This window comes from Copadichromis virginalis, linkage group LG20 (genome assembly GCF_057382275.1).
Source record: "Copadichromis virginalis isolate Kocher_CV1m ecotype Utaka linkage group LG20, C_Virginalis_male_GT1.1, whole genome shotgun sequence".
NCBI lineage: Eukaryota > Metazoa > Chordata > Actinopteri > Cichliformes > Cichlidae > Copadichromis > Copadichromis virginalis.
In genome coordinates, this window is record NC_140637.1 from 31,293,217 (window position 1) to 31,313,279 (window position 20,063).

The 20,063-nt window shown below is 42.3% G+C and overlaps 2 protein-coding genes across 4 annotated transcripts; one reads left to right on the top strand and one right to left on the bottom strand.

Annotated features, from left to right (window-relative positions):
- Positions 1 to 223: 223 nt before the first annotated feature.
- lhfpl4b (LHFPL tetraspan subfamily member 4b) lies at positions 224 to 5,429 on the top strand. Of its 3 annotated transcripts, none has more exons than XR_014917206.1 (8): positions 224 to 566; positions 2,835 to 3,055; positions 3,202 to 3,406; positions 3,650 to 3,729; positions 3,806 to 3,953; positions 4,038 to 4,074; positions 4,152 to 4,563; positions 5,193 to 5,429. XR_014917206.1 is itself a non-coding variant. In XM_085444229.1 (7 exons), exons 2-6 carry the CDS (start codon positions 2,837 to 2,839, stop codon positions 4,064 to 4,066), a joined length of 681 nt encoding a protein of 226 aa, XP_085300355.1. In that variant the 5' UTR covers positions 224 to 566; positions 2,835 to 2,836; the 3' UTR covers positions 4,067 to 4,074; positions 4,152 to 5,428. The 3 variants fall into 3 exon arrangements, 1 of the variants encoding a protein (XP_085300355.1); XR_014917207.1 differs by having other exon boundaries at positions 4,152 to 4,398; XM_085444229.1 differs by having other exon boundaries at positions 4,152 to 5,428.
- A 4,115-nt stretch (positions 5,430 to 9,544) lies between these two features.
- On the bottom strand, positions 9,545 to 18,823 carry pcsk1nl (proprotein convertase subtilisin/kexin type 1 inhibitor, like). Its single transcript, XM_085443528.1, has 5 exons — positions 18,707 to 18,823; positions 13,288 to 13,543; positions 12,760 to 13,003; positions 12,575 to 12,682; positions 9,545 to 10,518 (listed from the first exon to the last, which is right to left on the bottom strand). Exons 1-5 carry the CDS (start codon positions 18,758 to 18,760, stop codon positions 10,116 to 10,118), a joined length of 1,065 nt encoding a protein of 354 aa, XP_085299654.1. The 5' UTR covers positions 18,761 to 18,823; the 3' UTR covers positions 9,545 to 10,115.
- Between the last annotated feature and the right edge of the window lie 1,240 nt (positions 18,824 to 20,063).

Here is a 20,063-nt window from a genome sequence, read left to right on the forward strand (position 1 = left end):
GAAATTGCTAAACACACCCTCTCCTCCCTCTCATTCAGATATGGTCACTTCTGGCTCCTTAACACGACCAGAGTCAAGTCAGGGATGTTATTGCTGCTGCGTACTTCTTTTAAGTAGTACAGAGGAATGACCTTTGCATTCAGTCATGCACCTTTACAGAATAGAATGCATTGGTGCAAATCAACAGACGCATAAAGAAGGTAAAATGAGCCATTTGCTGCTCACATCTTTCCCCCCTCTTGTTGTAAATTGGTGAGAGATGCGAGATGAATCAAAGTGAACGTTCAGTCCTCTTGCAGCTCCTCAGTCCTCCTGTAGGAGGCGCAGCTCATTACAAACGACCGAGTGTGGAGTGTGGAGGCTCGTCTGTTGTTCGTGTTTCTCCGTCCGCTTATTGATCAGCAGATTATTGTTTACAGCGGAAGCTCCACATCCGGGGATGTAGAGGAGACCGCCCCCTCCCTGCTGCTGCAGCAGCATCCTCTCATCCGGCAGACAGACAGGTGGAGCTCATCCCGCAGACAGACAGGTGCACAGACAGACAGGTGGAGCTCCTCACGCTGCAGGTTGGTTGATGCCGTTTTTCTCTTTTTACCGGATGAATACGGCTGCGGCTCGTGCCGTTTCTGTGCTCGGTAAATCACGGGGTGATGATGTGACGTTAGTCTGTAGGTGATCTGATGTTTATCGGCCGCTGATTGGCTGTCGGTCGCTTTGATTCTGCAGCTTTTCGTGTTCTCGGTATCAACCCCGGTTTTCCCCACTTGGTCCTTGCAGAATTTCTCTGCAGGCTGTCCTGAGCGTCGGTGTCTGCGCTCATTGTTGCAGAGAGATGATGCAGAGCGAGACTCCCCCTGTGCCTCTGTGATTCACTGATACTCCGTCTGTGCATCTAGGGCTTCACGATTAATCGAATTTTAAATCTCGAACACGATTTTGGCTTCCCATAAATGCACGCGCTCCCGTAATCAGCACCTGACCACGTGCCTACATGTGCCAATCATAGCTGTTCCCTGAGCCTGCACAGCCGAAAATCTCAGGTAGAGCTCCTGCCGCTACACCTGTCTCCACCTCTCATTCACGTTGTGCAGGTACAGTGACAGGAGTGGAGGATTTTATGTTAAGACTTCCTCCCTGCTGCCGCCTTTAGCAGATAATACACCGGACTATCATTTATGAAAGGATGCAGGTTTTTTTAATAGAGCATTTTCCATTTCGTGCTATAATCTGCTGATATGTTTTGAACCTACGGTGAAGGAAACAGTGGCGAGTACGATGCTGTAATAAAATCTGATTATAAGCCTTTTAAAGTAATCGAAGGTCTAACGTAGTTCAGTTTGTATTAGTTTTGTCTTCACATTGGTCTCTGCTTGATTGTCAGTCTTTAGGATCTATTGGACGTCTTCACCTCACAATATAAATACGATTCACAGGTCTTTTCGCGTTGGCATAATCTAACATTACACAGACTTTGTACTTTTTACCATGCAACCGTCCTGCCACGGTAAAAATTCCAGGTTTCAGGGTAGCAGAGCTGGCACGAAGCGCCTTGGAAGTGTAATGGGGAAGTCTTTAGGACCCAGGGGACCCAATGGAGGGTATAAAAGAGGAAGTAGCAGCAGGTGCTCTTCATTTCCACTGACGAGCGGCTGTGAACAATGGTTGTGTGAGTAGGTGAAGAGCCTGAGAAGTTTTAATTGTCTGCTACACAAACAGTTGTTGTAAACCTCTACAGCAGAGGTTCGAGGTACAGGCTGTTTTTCTTTTTTTTTTTTTTAATTTTTTTTTCAGTCAGATATGTTAACATTTATTATTTTAAAAGAACACAAAGGGTTTGCAAAAGGCCTAAAACATCAAAATGGTAAAAAGGTCACTAACGACCACAAGATAGTGTTATTGGTGCAACCTGCCAGCAATGCAACTATCACCTGAGGGCTTGCTCTCCCTTGGCGGTCCCAGATGCTCGTTGCTTTAAAAGAAACAAATCCACCCCAAATAAATACGAGCCCAACAGAACACTTATCGCATGCACTAAGTGCTAGTTCAGGCAATAATCGGTGGCACTAAAAATCACTCTTAATAAAAACTTATTCACTGCAAATCCACACAGAGCACCTCTAAAGATCCTAATTCCCCTAAGGTAAGAGTCCCACTCAGGGATTGCACATTGCCCGACTAATATTGCACCAGCCCAGTAGAAATAAAAACAAACCCGGCATAAAAAAAAAAACAGTTTTAAAAGGTGACCCTACCAAAACCAAAAACACAACAACAAGGAGAAGGAGGGAAAAAAACAGCGACAAATTCACATGTGCAGCCTGCCCTGCAGGAGGCAATACAATATAAATTAGATTATAGTGCATCAATATACTTTTTTTAATGTCAAATATATTAAGTTAACATACCTCCAGCAGACAACTGTGTTTGCTGCACACCTGGCTTATCTTGGCTTATCTTGTGAAAATCACTACTAAAACATAAAATACAATAAACATCAAATACATTTCAACAAATTTAAAAAAAAAAAAAAAAACACTAAAAGAAAAACAGCCTGTACCTCGAACCTCTGCTGTAGAGGTTTACAACAACTGTTTGTGTAGCAGACAAAACTTCTCAGGCTCTTCACCTACTCACACAACCATTGTTCACAGCCGCTCGTCAGTGGAAATGAAGAGCACCTGCTGCTACTTCCTCTTTTATACCCTCCATTGGGTCCCCTGGGTCCTAAAGACTTCCCCATTACAGAAGGATTAGGACAGTAAAAGAATCTGCAGGTTGTTTAAGAAAGTCTACAGACATTTTTCTCGTCATGGTCAAACGTGTCTCTTTCTCAGTGATGTTGGTGTCTCCCAGCCTTGCCGACCTTTCCCGCCTGTACCAGACTGAGTTTGTGCGGAGCGCCCGGGCCGTTGGCGTCCTCTGGGCCGTCTGCACTCTCTGCTTTGCCATCATCCAGGTGGTTATCCTGGTGCAGCCGTCCTGGATCTGCACCACAGACGTTCGCCCACAGCAGGCGGGACCAGAGCCACCCAGCGGCACACTGGGACTGTTTGAGGTGAGAAACGGTGCCTGTCCAATCCACAGCTGGATCTTTTAGGGGTTTCTGTATTTGTATGTACACATGTTACACCTGCACACAGATGGATTATCAAATAGCTTACCTGATCACTTTAATGTGTGTTCATGTATCCCTGTGTGTAGGTGTGCATGGAGTCAGACTGGCCGGTCCCAGACTGTCACGGTGGTCTGTCCACTCTGTCTCCACTGCCGTCCTTGCAGTCGGTGGCGGTGTTGGTGGGAGTGTCTCTGTTGGCGGTGTGGACCAGCGTCCTCTGTCTCTGTCTCTTCAGGTTCTGCAGCGCCGCAACGGTTTACAAGATCTGCGCCTGGCTGCAGCTGACTGCAGGTTAGTCATGTTGATGGGTCATTGAATCCCAAACATTAACACTTTGGTCACTGCCGTGGTCGTTTTTCTGCAGCTAGAAGAGAGCAGAACTGCAGCTCATGGTTATTTTTGCATTTGGCTTGATTCACCAGGCTGGAGGTTGCTGCTTGGTCAGACACTAGTTTTATTTTAGAGGACAGTGTTTCTGTAGTTCTTCTCTCTGCCTGTACAGGTCAGCTTTTCAGTATTTTCTTGTCTCTGCAGGTTTCTGTCTGGCATTGGCGTGTCTTCTGTTTCCTGACTCATGGGAGAGTCAGGAGATGAAAGCTCTGTGCGGAGACTCGGTGAGGATTCTGATTGATCGTTTTGCTTCTGGGTGTTTTATCACACTGATGTCCTTAATCGTGAATCTGTCTCCAGGTGGGCAGCTTCTCTCCAGGTAACTGCTCAGTTCACTGGGCCTACATTCTGGCCATCCTGGGAGTTCTTGATTATGCCATCTTGGCCACACTGGCCTTCGTCCTCGCCAACAGACAGGACGCCCTACTTCCACCAGATACCCAGGAATGTGAGTGTGGGGGTAAGGGGGTAAACTCATCTGACGAGTTAACTTCACAGTTTCATACTAAGACTCTTTTTTTCATTGCTGCAGTGACCGCAGGTCTGCTGATGACAGCATGAATCAGCAGGTGAGTATCTTCTTTATGTTTTACTAGTCTTCTGTCTTTAAAGCCTCAGATATTTATTTCTTTTTACTCTCTCTTAGGGATGTTCGGTCTTCATTTCTTCAACTCCGCCCGACCTCTTCATCCTCCATCATCATCATCATCATCTGTTTCTGCATTTCATGGCACGACTGTCTCCTTCAGCTGCAATCGTTCATTGCTGCATGATGTTTCCAGGAGGAGTTGTTTAGTGTTGAACAGAGGAATGTAACAACAGGAGGAAAGAGGCTCTGCGGTGGTGAGGTCGGTGTTCGGGACATTCGGTCGCTGTTCAGTTGAAGAAAAATGGTGAGAAAACGAGCAAGATGGAGTAAATCAAAGGAGAACTAAGCCCCTTTTAGACCTCCAGTTTTTATCTTCACTCTCATATTAGTGATACCGTCATAACAGCTGTGTCAGCAGGCTGGACCCACCTCCAATAGATGCCGTCAGCACAGGTCGTTTGAGTTGCAGGTGATTTTTTTTAAAAATTTATTTATTTAACTAACCACTGGGAGCAAAATGAAGTGTTGGTACTGGATGAGCACAATTAATAGATTACTACATAGTAACATTTCTACACAGTGTGGCAATCAATCAGGACAACTTTAAAGCAGAAACAAATTCGTCCCACGCATTAAATTAAAATATATTTGGGATATTTTCTGGAAAAACTTAAGTCAGCAAATTGAAGGAAAGTCTTAGATTTCTCTACCGACTTCCTGTTCTGTCAAGCCATCCTTTTAGCTTAGTATCAGCTTTATCTTATGGTCCATCAAGCCTTATGATTAAGACAGTTTAGTAACTGTTTCTGCAGCTTTTAAAATTTACAAAAGTTGTAGAAGAAAGAAAAAAAATCTGCTTTGTAGGTAAAAGTTAAAACTCCAGTTAACAGCCTAGAGTTGAGATCTTAAATCTGATATTTTGGGGGTGAAACTGTATCCCCGCCACTGTCTTTCCATTTAGACTGGCTTTATGTTAATATGAAACTTGTTATACTGTTGCTTTTTGTTTGACTTTTAAGCTACATTAACTAACTAATGGTGTTGAATATTCATGTTAAACATGATGTTGTAAAGGTAATCCCTGTGACTTCCCCGCAGATTTCAAGATGAACGTGTGGCCCAGCACTGATGAGAAGCACAATTGTTAGACAGTATTATTCTACCCTTAAATTTGGTCTTGCTTGGTAGTTAAGTGTCCATGTTTTGTTCGCTGAAGAATGAAGTCCTTTGCAAATCAGTGCCACAAATCTGTGTGCATGAGCCAAGCGTATTCGCTGTACTATTTAGAGTCAAAGGAGCTTGCAAAGAAAAGCGTCTGGACTTCTTTAAGTTACTTGAAGACGTTTCACCTCTCATCCAAGAAGCTTCTTCAGTTCTAAGGTCAAATGGTGGAGAGTCCCAGATATAAACCTAGTGGGAGTATCCCCCCACAGAGGGACAAAAGGACCCCCTGATGATCCTCTAATTGCCTGAGCCAAGGTGTGAAACTGGGTGTGGGTCCCAATCAGCCAGAGTTTCGGGTGAGTTCATTGTGAAACCTGGCCCCACCTTATCATGCAAATTCCTGAGATCAGATGGCCCAGGATGTGAGTGGGCGTTAAGGCGTCTGGGAAGGGATCTCAAAACTGGATTATAGATGGCAGAGAGTTGGTGTCGTAAACCCCCGCCTCTGTTCAAAGATGGTCGCTCACAGTGGACATAGATGGCTTCTTTCACTCCTCTTTCAAACCATCTGTCCTCTCTGTCCAAAACGTGAACATTGGCATCCTCGAAAGAGTGACCTTTGTCCTTAAGATGCAGATGGACTGCTGAGTCTTGTCCTGTGGAGGTGGCTCTTCTGTGTTGTGCCATGCGCTTGTGAAGTGGCTGTTTGGTCTCTCCAATGTAGAGGTCAGAGCATTCCTCGCTGCACTGTACAGCATACACCACATTGTTAAGTCTGTGTTTTGGTGTTTTGTCTTTCGGGTGAACCAGTTTTTGTCTTAGCAACACGCTCAGACAAAAACTGGTTCACCCGAAAGACAAAACGCCAAAACACAGACTTAACAATGTGGTGTATGCTGTACAGTGTACAGTACAATGTACAATGTACAGTACAGTGCAGCGAGGAATGCTCAGACCTCTACATTGGAGAGACCAAACAGCCACTTCACAAGCGCATGGCACAACACAGAAGAGCCACCTCCACAGGACAAGACTCAGCAGTCCATCTGCATCTTAAGGACAAAGGACACTCTTTCGAGGATGCCAATGTTCACGTTTTGGACAGAGAGGACAGATGGTTTGAAAGAGGAGTGAAAGAAGGCATCTATGTCCACTGTGAGCAACCATCTTTGAACAGAGGCGGGGGTTTACGACACCAACTCTCTGCCATCTATAATCCAGTTTTGAGATCCCTTCCCAGACGCCTTAACGCCCACTCACATCCTGGGCCATCTGATCTCAGGAATTTGCATGATAAGGTGGGGCCAGGTTTCACAATGAACTCACCCGAAACTCTGGCTGATTGGGACCCACACCCAGTTTCACACCTTGGCTCAGGCGATTAGAGGATCATCAGGGGGTCCTTTTGTCCCTCTGTGGAGGGATACTCCCACTAGGTTTATATCTGGGACTCTCCACCATTTGACCTTAGAACTGAAGAAGCTTCTTGGATGAGAGGTGAAACGTCTTCAAGTAACTTAAAGAAGTCCAGACGCTTTTCTTTGCAAGCTCCTTTGACTACGATGACCTGGATGACTGAGAACCTTCACAGACATATGTACTATTTAGAGTACTCATTTTTCTCTTAGCTCAACCTTTAGGGACTTGTGTGGAGCACCATTTGAAAATATGGAGATGGGAATGAGCTAAATAGACCCACTTAAATGTAAAAGTGACGGCAGGTCACTTTGATGGATTTAGGTTTTAAAAAGGTTAAAGAATAAAAGGAGAGGGCTGCTGTGACAATATGTTTGGTCTGAAGATCAGTGGTCCTATGTTGTATAAAATCATCTTATGTCATTTTTCAGCATTTATTAAGTAAAAAATTGTTTTAATCAAAGTGGTTAACCTAGCTTAGCACAAGCACTAGAAGCAAGGGAGACTGTTGGCTAGCATAGCCAGATTTATCTTAAATATGTCCTAGATAGCAGTGGCTTCTACCACTAATGTATTCAGCATGAATAAATGTCTTATTTACATTGTATATCATATTATCTAACAGTTTGTCATTAGGAGTCAGAATGAAGTTACCATTAGCTTTATGATATAAGCCTATGCTTCCAGCCTGATTTTTAGCTAGGTTAGCTTGCTTTGAGTTAGCTATGAGTTCATTTAGATTTGTGTTAGCTTAAGGTGTTTAAATGAATAAAGTGCTCCTACAGGATTAATAGTACTAGATGGATTGTTAGTATACATTACCCTTCATGTCTAGCTAGCTTCTTTAGTCAACTAAACCTCTTTGATTCCCTTTCTAGCTAACACGCTTAAGCGCTGCATCTGAAATAATCTATTCATTAGGATAAAATCTAAATTATTTACTAACCAACAACTTGTGCAATAACCATTCAGTCTCAATGTAAATGAGCAGTCGAGGTCAGAAGTTTATATACGCTCATCTGTAATAATTTCTTTGAAATGTTTGTTTCATCAAATGATCATACAGCATACGTCTTTAATGACTGTTAAAACATAAGTTTGAATTTATTTATTGTTTTTCCCTAATCTACAGAGTCATACAGGCTCATAGTTGACCAATCGTTCATATATATTGGTTGGGACCTTAATGTTAGTCTGCTTTATCCATCCCAAAGCCAGTTTTGTTGTGTGTTTGCTAGAATGTCCAGCTGTGTCCAAGTCAATCATTTTGAAATGGCAATTCTTCATTATTCTAGTACCACTGGCAGCAAAACAGCCCCAGAGCACAGGTGGTACAGTGTTCTTAGGTTTGAAAGCCTCACTATTGCTCCTCCAGACATATATCCCTTATCATTGTTGCCATAAAGCTCAATCTTTGTGTCATCTGACCATAAAATTTGTCTGTTTGATCAGCAGCAACTTTCAGAGGAGCTTGAAGGTGTTGATTTTGGGTGGGGGTTTCTTTCTTGGTAGGTAGCCTCTCAGTCCACGGCAATGTAAAACTTACTCCACTGTGGACAGTGATGTTGGCGTACCAGTTTCTAGTCCATGGCAGGCTTGAGGCTCTTGGGTTGTTCCTGAACATTGTAACATCCTTGACTACGGCTTCTCAAGTTTCTTTTAGTAGGTTGATGAAGATTATATAAAATCTTTTAAGTGTTTGTTACTATTTGAGCCTGTATCTATACTTTTTGAATTAAGAACATTTTCTTTAATCTTTAAAGATGTATGCTGGACAATCATCCCACCCTGTAAAAAGAGCAGCTTAAAGAAGTAAATAAAAGCCCCAAATTACCATGACATTCATGCACACGAGTGTGTATATAAACCTGTAAGAGTTCACTTTGGTAGGCATAAACACACATGTGAATGACATACTGTCACACATACTGAGTGTCTGTACGGGAGTAGGTTAGAGTTGGGTATGGGATTTCAGATGCAGCGCGGTTCTTTGTGCTAAGCTCAGCTAACCACAGAGATAAAACTGATGGAGAGCATTAGTGTTTGCTGTCAGCATGACCTTTGACCTGTAAGGTACATGAATAAATGTGTTCCCTTCTGTGTTTAAAATGTTTTTGTTGTTAATGAGATTATGCTGTGTCTTTATTAGATTCAGTTTAACTTGTTTTTTTCCCCCATAGACCAGACATGTGTTTATTGGAAAACTGTTTTTTGGAATGATTCAAAAGTTTTTCTGTTTCAATGTTTTATTAAAATGTAACAAAGCTGTTAAGTGGAATGAGTTATTTCTGTACCCTGGATTTGACTTTTCCCAGAAATGGGAAGTTGAAAATTATGTGATCTGGACCTCCAAAGGTTTGATGAACAAAGTTGGGAAAGACTTAACCTAGTTAATTTACTTACCTGAAACAGAATAATCAAAAAGATGTGCTGTTTGTTTTAATGATATTATAGCCAAACTGTTTTGTGTATATATTTCAAACAGTTAAGTCAGAATGATTGTTTCATATTTATTAACTTAAATTCAGAGTACTTGGGGTGTGAAGACTGTGATAAAAGTGTCATTTTTTCACACCAATGTGACCCATAATTGATTAAATGAACAAGATTATTATTTTTTTATCAGATAAGATCCGAAACTGCCATCTCAACCTATAAACTCACCAGACGACTGAATAGTGAGGTTAAAGTTTAAAGAAGATGTAGGGTAATTTTCCCATAGACCTCAACACAATCGGACTGTTTTGCAAGCAGATCAGACTCCCCCTGCTGGCCATTAGAACAATTACAGGTCCTACACTGTTCTCCCTTTCGACAACCACAGGATACGTCCGTCTTTGGTGGGGACAAAAACAGACAGCAGGCGGCAGTGAAGGTCGACTTTACCGACTTTATTTCTGAGTGTGACATGAATCAAAATTTCACCACAGACAGACGAATCATCACAAGCTGAAGTACAGGAACACAACGAGAACGTATTGATCACATAGCTGATGAGCCATTGCCAAGGTTATTACCACTTTCCACCATCTCTCCATCTTTTTTGAAGGAAAGAAGCTCGATTTAATGGCGAACCTGTAACAATGTAACCACATTACAGTAATGAAGAGTCTAACTACAAGCCCCAGAGACCATTGCAGTAGATTATCAGCCAATCGGAGAGCTTGAGAAAGAAGTTTCTTTTCACAAATTTGATTCCGGTGAATTTTTAGATTTTGGTTCATTGAATGTGCTGGAACAATGCCTGCTGAGGCTCATGGGAAATGTAGTGTTTTAAAGACTCGCACAAACGGAACCGTTTTATCCTTTTCCATCTGTTTGACATTTCTCCTCATTTTTACAACAAACAACTTGATAAATGTTCACGAAAGCAGCAGGAACAAATGAAAAAGATGCACAAATAAAAACCTGAATGACAACGTATACTCTTTTCTCTACTCCTTACTCCCTCATGTACTCCAGAATCTGATCAACCAATATTTGTGGGTCGTAGTTCAGAGCAGCGCTCCTCCGGCGCCTACGACTCCCATGATTCAGTTCCTCTGCGTCACCTGTTGACGTAGTGTCGATGCGTTTCATCCTCTGCAGCCCGACCACCTGGGGGTGCAGCTTCTCTCCTTGCTCCTCTCCGTCGTAATCCTCCAGCCTCTTCACCCTGAGGAGGGGAGGGTCGTTGCTAGGTGAAGGGGGAGCCAGATCGTCAAGAGAACGGCGGGTTCTTCTGTGGGCGGAGCTAACAGGCTCAGGCGCTTTCGCTGACAGGTCCCTCTTCGCTCTGCGACCAGAGGAGGCGACCGAGGCACCGTTAGGACCGATGCTGGAGAGTATCCCAGCAACCATCCGCCTAAGGAGGGAATACATGGCCATCTTGAATTTATTATTATTATTATTGATAATATTATTAAACAAAATAAGTAAGCAATTTATTAATAAATCATACTATTAATTTACATCATAAAATAAAGAGTCGGTGGTTCAGCAGCTGTGGGCACATCATTGGATCATTAAGTTCAGTTTTACATTTTCTAATAAGTATAAAACTGAAACAAGTCAAATGAAGACACATAATTAATAATAACATTTCTGATATTAGTTCCCAAATGGTCTTCAGGGAAGTCAAAGTGTGCCTTTAGATTTTTTTGCTTTTTGCCTTGACGTGTGTCAAAAAAAAAAAAAAGATTGAAAAACACGAAATACATCCTCTGGATTGTCACAGTCAGTCCCTGATGTACTAAAAATAAAAATAAACAATATCTACTAAATATCATAGAGATTAACATAATTCAGCGCTACGTGCATCATGTTTTAAGTTAGTTTTCAAAGTGTGTCTTTTAGAGAGCAGTGCAGTTTAGGACCAATCTAAACTGGTTCAAAACATACTTAGAAAACAGGAAATACTTTGTATCAAAAGGTAACTTCACATCTGAGCAGACAAGGATCACATGTGGAGTTCCCCAAGGTTCCATCTTGGGACCCCCTCTGTTTAACATTTACATGCTCCCACTGGCACAGATTATAAAGAACAACAAAATAAACTATCACAGCTATGCAGATGACACACAAATATATATCACAATGTCACCAGGAGACCGAGGCCCTGTACAGGCTGTTGGTAAATGCACTGAGGAAATTAATGACTGGTTGTGCCACAATTTTCTCCAGCTAAACAAAAACAAACTGAAGTAATAGTCTTTGGTGCCAAAGAAAAACGATTACAGGTCACCAGAGAACTTCAATCTATACACCTAAAAACCACAAACCAGGCGAGAAATTTGGGTGTAGTGATGGATGCAGACCTAAACTTAGAAAAACACATTAAGACAATAACAAAGTCAGCTTACTATCACCTCAAGAATATTTCAAGGATAAAAGATCTGATGTCTCAACAGGACCTGGAAAAACTAGTCCATGCATTCATCTTTAGTAGGCTTGATTACTGTAACAGCATCTTTACAGGTCTACCTAAAAAATCAGTCAGACAACTACAGCTCATTCAGAACTCTGCTGCTCGAGTCCTCACTAAGACCAAAAAAGTGGACCACATCAGTCCAGCTCTGAGGTCTTTACACTGGCTGCCTGTCCGTCAGAGGATAGACTTTAAAGTCCTGATGCTGGTCTATAAAGCTCTGAATGGTTTAGGACCAAAATACATCAGTGACCTCCTGACCCAATATGAACCTTCCAGATCCCTCAGGTCATCTGGATCCGGTCTTTTATCAGTTCCTAGAGTCAGAACCAGACACGGAGAAGCTGCATTCAGCTTTTATGCTCCTTATATCTGGAACAAACTCCCAGAAAGCCTCAGATCAGCTGAAACACTCAGTTTATTTAAATCCAGGTTGAAGACTCACCTGTTCTCAGCTGCATTTGACTAAAGCACCAAATCCTGTAAAGCACTGTTTTACTTTTAAGCTTAAATTTCAAAAGTTACATTTTAACTACTGATTTTATCTACTGTTCCTTTCTTTCTTTTTTCCCATCTTAAATCATGCTTTTTATTTGTTTTGGATTTTTAATGTCTCTGTAAAGCACTTTGAAACCCTGTTTCCCTGTAAACCTTTGGATGTTCTCAATAAGTGTTAATATGTGAATAGAGGAGGACACAAATATAGATGTCGCTTAAAAATAATCAAAACATTTCAATATTTTAGGGTGGAAAACTTTCATTCAGAGAAAACTCATTCATTCTGTAATTAGTCATGCTAAATTAAAACTTTGTTCACATTGTTTTAATATATTCTGATTCTTTCTCTCCATTTCTTAACTTTCTTTTCAAAGTACTTTCATTTAATAATTAAACTCACAGTTACAGTGGACTGAATTTTAAAAAAGAACTCTGTAGAGCTGCAGGTGGAGCGGACTGATCCATCGTTTATCCATTAACAGATTGGTGAGCTCACCTCAGGGTTTCCTGGTCTCGGCTCAGTCCTGATGCGACTCGTCCAGCCTGCTGACGTCTCTCCTGTTTCGCTCTTTCCAGCAGCGTCTGAGCGAGCCGGGGATCCATCCTGAGAAAATCATGCTTTATTATTATTGATTACTTTTTCTGTCTCCTACAGATTCTCAGCATGAAACTAAAATTTACCTGTCAAGCAGGGCCTGAGCAAGCTGGGGCTCCACAAGGCCCCACCAGGCGGCCCGGGGCCTCCCCATGCTCATCCCCCTTCCAGTCTCATCGTAGTCTGCAGGAGCAGGACCCTGGAAGTCCCTTGTGGGGCCCTGATCATCCTCCTCATCCTCCTCCTCCTCGACCACTTCCACGTCACCCGGACCGACCAGTCCTGCGCTCTCTGCCTCGCTCAGTAGGCGGAGCAGAGCTGCCAGGTAGGCTGTGGACATATTTGATTGGTGTACTTAGAAGTTGGTTTTAATTTCGCCTAAATAAATATACTGATGATAAACTGATACGGATAAACGTTTACAATGGAAATAATTGAAGTGATGTGAGGAAACAAAGACAAAATATTGTATTTTTACCAATAAATTAATGAACATTTCTAGAACAAAGTCAGAATTTTTGTTCATATGTAAAACACTAAAAAAAGTAAACAAAGTTTCCCTAAAAATGAAAATCTCAAGAAAAACATAAAAGAAAGGATTAAAGTTTCCTAACCCGCTCGCTGCTCCTCTTCCTGCTCCTTCCTCTGGTCTCTCTCCACCAATCGCTGCAGTGCCTGGTCCAAGCCCCTCCCCCTCCAGTCATCTGATTGGTAGTACAGGTCATTGGCCCTGCCTCCTCCCTGCATGGCAGGATATGACATCATCTGATCTTCATAAGGCAGCATGTTAGGGAGGTCTCTGCGCTGGCGTCTGACTCCACCCACTGACACATCCAGGCCGTGGCCCCCAGCACGAGCTGCAGGTAGAGACTGAGGGAGACAGACCAGAAGTTACAGCTTAGATAAGCTTAAATTTTTATTCTCAGGGATTAAAAATAAAATCCATCTCATGAAAGAACAGATGCCTTCTGTCAGATTTAGCGAGTAGCTAATTTCCCTTTCCAGTAACTGAGCAGGTAGATACGATATTAAATAAGGTATGAAATAATCACCACCAACATAAATACTTGCCTTTCACTTGAGCTAATTTGAAACTTTGTCCATTATATGTGGCAGATTAACAGCTAATTGCTCATTTCTTTCCTCCATATGTGAACATGTCAACATCATCGGCATACAGAGCACGTGGAAGCTGAAAAACAGAGTGCCCGATATTGATCCGTGCAGCACCCACCAAGCAAACGAGGTTGAAACATTAGCGTTGTGTCCCCTGCAAAACTGCACCAAGGACGTACAGATCTTGATGTTGTTTCCATGGTTACGGTCCTTTCAGATTGTGTCTTACAAAGCAAGAAATATTGATCAGGTTATTGCAAACAGAGCTTTTCCTTTGATGTAGCACCACTGATATGAACTAGCTGTGATCAGAGAGCCACAAAAAATATGCATGTATACATGTAATCATGTCCTTGTGTTGTGAACTGACTTCTCTCCATGTGCCTGGATGTCAACATTATAAATCTTTGAAGCAGTCTCCTTAAAGTGTTAATCGGTTAGTTAACTCAATATTCATTAGTGCTGAAGGTCAGGAGTTCGATTTCCCTGTGGTTGATTTGCTTTCAATGAGATTCTTACTTAAGAGAGAATAATTCCTTTTCATCTTGATTTAACCAATGAGCGGATGAAAGGTGTGAGAACAGATGTGACGCAGCAGTTTCTGTTCCTAAGTGAGTGTGTGTGAGACCGAGGAGGACTGATGCAGTGATGAAAGACAGCCGAGAGGGTTATCGATGAGCTGTCTGAGGCCTCGGGGTGATCGCATTTATATCAGACTCTCAGACCACGGTGATATTAATCAGTGAGCTGCACTTACGGTGACTCAGCAGCAGTGCTGGCTGTATGATTGCACTGAGAAATTATTGTTCTTCTATTTAGTATTCACATCACAATTAATACTCCAGTTACCACTTAGATGTGCAACTGAGATGGATCTCACCACCACGTTGCTGTGAAAAGCTCTTTGAGCTGCTTTCAACTAATTATGCTAATAATAAATAAGGCTTTGTGGTAATAACGGTGAACCTAGCTTGCAGATTCACAGCTCCATATTTTTCTTCTCATACTCAATTACAGTAGCTTTGCCACCATAATCACCATTCATCTTATATTGGTTTTAGTTCATTTCTCCTGTGCTTTTATCCAGTTTTCTTCTGATTGGCTGCCCCTCCCAAACATCTGTGCTCATAGCCAGAGCTGTGTCGGAGACAGCTATATTAGAGATATCCCATATCAGTGGTGTCATCTGGGGAAAAGGCAGAGCATTTAGAGCAGTCTGGAGTCTGAGCCTTTGGCTCACAGGGATCATTTTTCATGCTCTGACTTCATTATTTCAAATTTTAACCATGCTTCATACAAATATCCACCATTTACTAAGAAATAAAACATTCTTTAAATCTACTATTTTTAAAAAACATCTGTGCTACATCTCACACAAACATGCTTGTACTGAACACGCCATCCAAATTTGGTAATATATTCTGCAGCACCACCTGGTGTTTCCACTCCTCCACCCCTGGCATCAACCTCTAGGCTCCAAGGGGATATTTACTTTTCACTTCCCAGTTCCTGTGCATCTCTTATTTTCAGTGAATGATGAACCAAATGATCACCTCTAATTAAACTCTTCTGCTTAAATCTAGGCAGGCATCTTTCTGTCATAAGTGTCTGAATGAAATGTGCTAATCCTCGTCATTGGGAGACATATGTTGGCAGATGTGACGTTTAATGCTTAAGTGACAGTTACACATCAGTGCATCTGCGCTGATATAGAGCGACTCATGGGTAAAGTACCTAAAACTGCTCCTCAGTATGAAGAGTCTGAATAGGCTGCGAGCAATCTTTGCTCAGGATTAATGGAAGCATGAGAGAAAAATGCTTCAACAGCTTCTTTCACATGAAAGAAGCTGTCGCTTTGACTGTGAGATGATTAAATCTTCCATGCCAGGCGATCGCAGCAGACAGATCCGGGTTCATCCTGCTGCAGCAGCTTTAATTTCCAGCCGAGATGTGTCAGAGTTCTCGAACTAACACTGATTTACAATGATAATATGTCTCCGCCTGCAGCAGAGCAGCTTATTCCGGAGAGGAGGAGGGTTGTATCTGTGGCTCTGTGTGATGGTGAGACAGCGGCGTGATGAAGAGATGAAGGAGGAGGAGGTAATGAGCCCTCTGAGGAGAATAACTCTCTGACTCACTGTGGGATCCAGTATTTTCTGCAAACGTTAGAGCAGCTCTGACACGGCGCTCTGGGAGATTAAAACATCAGCATAAAAACCTAAAAAAGAGCTTTTCTTTGCTTTCTGTGCAGCACGGAGGGAGAATTTAGTCATATTAAGCCAAAATGTCCACATTTTCACATCATATCATGATCTTTCACCGTTTTCCAGACTGAACTGAGCACCGTATGGAAAAACACAGGTCCAGCAGATGTGTTATGGATTCTGCTCAGATATTCCATTTTCATGGAAGATGATAGCTCATAGCATCGTAACTTCCCAAAGAAGAGGCAGGTGTCCAAATTACACCCTGCTTTATCCTACCATTTGACACCAATAAATAAGCCTTAACTGAGATCATAAACGCACAAGGACAATGTTTACTGAGGTCACAAACCAATGAAGCAAAGGTCCAATTTCACATATACTTAATACAACCAGTCTGAGGTTTGAGACCTGAAGAGTCTCCCCCTGCTGGCTATTGGAAAGAATGCATGTTTAAGACACTTGCATCCATCTTTCAGACCCTGAATCCACAATCATCTATGGGTGAAACGTGATTATAAAGAAAAGTGAAGTTCTTCCAAAGTTAAAGAGCAAAATAATTCCATGTTAGGTGGCTGCAGGGGCGCCAGGAGAGTCTATAGTTCCCACAATCCAATGATCCAATGAAAATACACCGTCTCTGTGAGCTGACCGAGGTCGCATTTTTATTTGCTGTTTATTTTTATTCTGACCTGCTGGTTTGTTAGCTTTACCTGGTTAGAATTACAAAGATCATGGTTTGGGTTAAAATAGTATTAGATGTTTTTTCAGCGCTCAGGTTTCTCGGTTGCCTGGATACCTGATCACGCAACCCTTAAAAAGAAAGTCATATTTCTAATGAGATGCATTTGTTTCAGAGTTATGCTCTGTCTGTCTGTGGTACTCATCATGACTGTGAAAGTCACTTTGTTCCTCATGGAAGTGAAGCAACCAAGAAACCTGAGCTCTGAAAGAATCATCATATTTTTCATATTTCTGTGGCGCTACAGTAAGAAGGAAGAAGCTTTTAATGGGAGAGGAGCGAAAAGATCTTGTGTCAGACAGGATGAACTAATGGGCAGCATAAAGACCCAGTAAAAGGTTCAAAAAGAATTAATTTGGACTGAATCATGCAGATGTGTCATGCTGGAGATGGGCAAAATAAGCCACTCTTTAACTGTTTTTACACAAAATCAAGCTTTATTATCACAACCCTCATATTTATCTGGAAGTGAGGGGTCTCAGCAGAAGTAAGGTTAAGCAGTATGTGTTGTTTTCAGTCGTTACCCTGTAGTAGTTAGATAGAAGCTACGTATCTATAAGGTTGATGTCGATCAACGTGCTGGTTGAATTCCCACAACCTATATGTCTGTGTAGCCAAACAGGTATGTAAACGGACACCATAATGGGACCATAAGTCCCAAAAAAGTTAACAGCGCATGACATTATGCACAGGTCGAACGCTGTTGGACTAGACCAGTAAAGAGAATGGCAGCACTTTATCATAAGCATGAAAAGGTCAGATTGAAAAAGGGCAGGTAAAAGCAGAGAACTGACGGTTTGCTCAGGATGTTCTTTGTAAACAACATTTGTTCTCTAAGCTGAAGGAGCACCAAAAGCAAGGACATGAACAAGAGCAGCCCATGTTGTAAGCTGTTCCGTACATGTTTTACACTCCCCCCGGGTGACAGCATACAGCTGCTTATCACCTACAGACCGCCACGCCAGGATCTGTCGGTGAGTCTTTTACAACATGTTTAAAAATTAAAGTCCAGGATGATGATGTCAGTGTCTAAACCTCGGTAACAAAGTGAGCACTGTGTGCAGTACAGGTGCAGTTGTGTTGTTGTGCACATACTGAATAAAGATTACATAACTTTATTGTCACAGCGCCGTGAGACCAAATATAAATTTTCCCTCAGAGACAATAAACCTCATCTCTATTATCGCTCAGTCATTTAGGTCTGTATGCTCAGGGAAGCGAACCCTGTCCTCACAAATAATGAACAGCAGTGCACACACACACACACACACACACACACACACACACACACACACACACACACACACACACACACACGCACGCTGAGCAGTCATTATGTGTCAGGAGACCTGCTGTATCCTGTGTAATCTACGGCCGTGTTGCTGTGGGTAACCGTCTCCTGTCGCTATGGTGACAGCAGCTGAAACGAAATGTTCTTCCTGACACAGCAGCTACCCACACACACACACACACACACACACACACACACACACATCCACACACAAAAATAGACTCATGATTGTCCTGCTATCTTTGAGAGGACCCACGGTGAAATGATGCATCTGAGGGTCCAAACGCAGACCCTGGACCTGGTTCTGACCTGGTTCTGACCTGGTTCTGACCTGGTTCTGGTTCTCTCCGAACATCTAAAACTCAGTTTGATCTTCACGTAGATGCCGCAGCCTCACAACATCTCAGTTTCTCTGCACTGATTTCCCTCATCTGTTAATCAATACCTAATCAATGAAATAGAAAACAGAAGACAGGCACACATACAGATGTGTGTGTGTGTGTGTGTGCTGACAGGTAGAAGATAAACAGCAGTGACATTGTTTTGCATCAGTGTCAGGTTACCGTGATGATGCAGCACCGTGGAGATGAATGGCTGGATAAACACACATGCGACACATATGTAAACATGCTCTCTCTCTCTCTGTATGTGTGTGTGCCGTCGGTGGGACTCGTCCTTACCTGAGTGGTGTGGATCAGAGCAGTGCTGAGCAGCAGGAGGCCGAGAGACGCCATGCTACAGGCCGAGCACACACACAAACACACACTGAGGCAGGATGCAGACACTCCTCTGATAAAAGGGAGGAAGGGGGGAGGGAACAGAGAGAGGGAGGAGCGATGACTCAGGACAGAAGGCGAGAGGAGAAAGGAAAGAGAAGGAGGCGACAGGGAGAGCTTTTGAGATGGAATAAGATAATAACAGAAGACAGAGGACAAAATAGGATGTGATGAAAAATGGAAGAACCAAGAATTATGGGAGTGAATAAGGTGGGAGAAAAAAATAATTGAAGGACATAAGGAAGGAGATAAGAAGACACAGAAAGCGATAAGTTCATAAAAAGAGATAAGTTTGGCTGTAAGGGCATAAGGAAGGAGTTGAAGTAAGGAGGTCGATGTGGACACAAGGAAATAAAATACGGGAATAAAATTTCAGAAATGAGGCAAAGGAACAACGGAGGAGAAAACAAATGTAAAAAGTGGAAATAAATAAGATAAGGAAGGTAATAAGAAATGGGACAAGTAAGAAAATCAGTACACAAGGGAATGCAAGAAATAGGAAAGAGGGGGTGAGGGAGGAAAATGGGAAAAGGACACGAGGAGAAAAGGATATAAAGTGTATAAAACAAAAAGGGGCAAGGATTAAGATTAGGACATAAGGGGCGGCATGACGAGGGAAAGAAATAAGAAATAGTGTGGAAGAAGTAGCTACAGAGATAAGGAATTAAATAAACGAGGAGATAAGGAACAGGTAATATAAGAACCAAAGCAAAGAAGTATGTATTTCCATAACAAGGAGAGAAGGATATATGGAAGTTGCTAAGGATGAAGAGAAGGACACAACAGACTAAACACAGAAGAACCAAAAGATGCACCGATGGAGACGAGAAGACTGACCCAAGAAGAAGAAAAAGAAGAGGAAGGATCACTTTTTTTCACAGAAACATTTGATTGGAAGACAAATAAAAACAAACGTAAAAGAAAAGCAGCAACACTCCAAAACAGCTCGCTGACTGGAACATCCATCTGAAGATTTATAGCCAATAACTGAGATCCTGTCAAAGGGCAGAAAGCCACGGAGGAAGCTTTTAACAGAAACACTTCCTGCTCCGGGTTTTTATAGCACAATCTTCATCCTTTTTACAGCTGCCCTCACGTCCTCCTCTAATAATCCTCTGAGATTCCAGATTCATTGACTTTCTGCTATTACTTCTCCTCTCTCATTTTCTTCAATCTTGAGCACATCATAGTATTCCTTACAACCTCTCAGCTCACTCTATTCACTTCCATCTCTATCCTTAACCACTCTAACCTGGCTCAC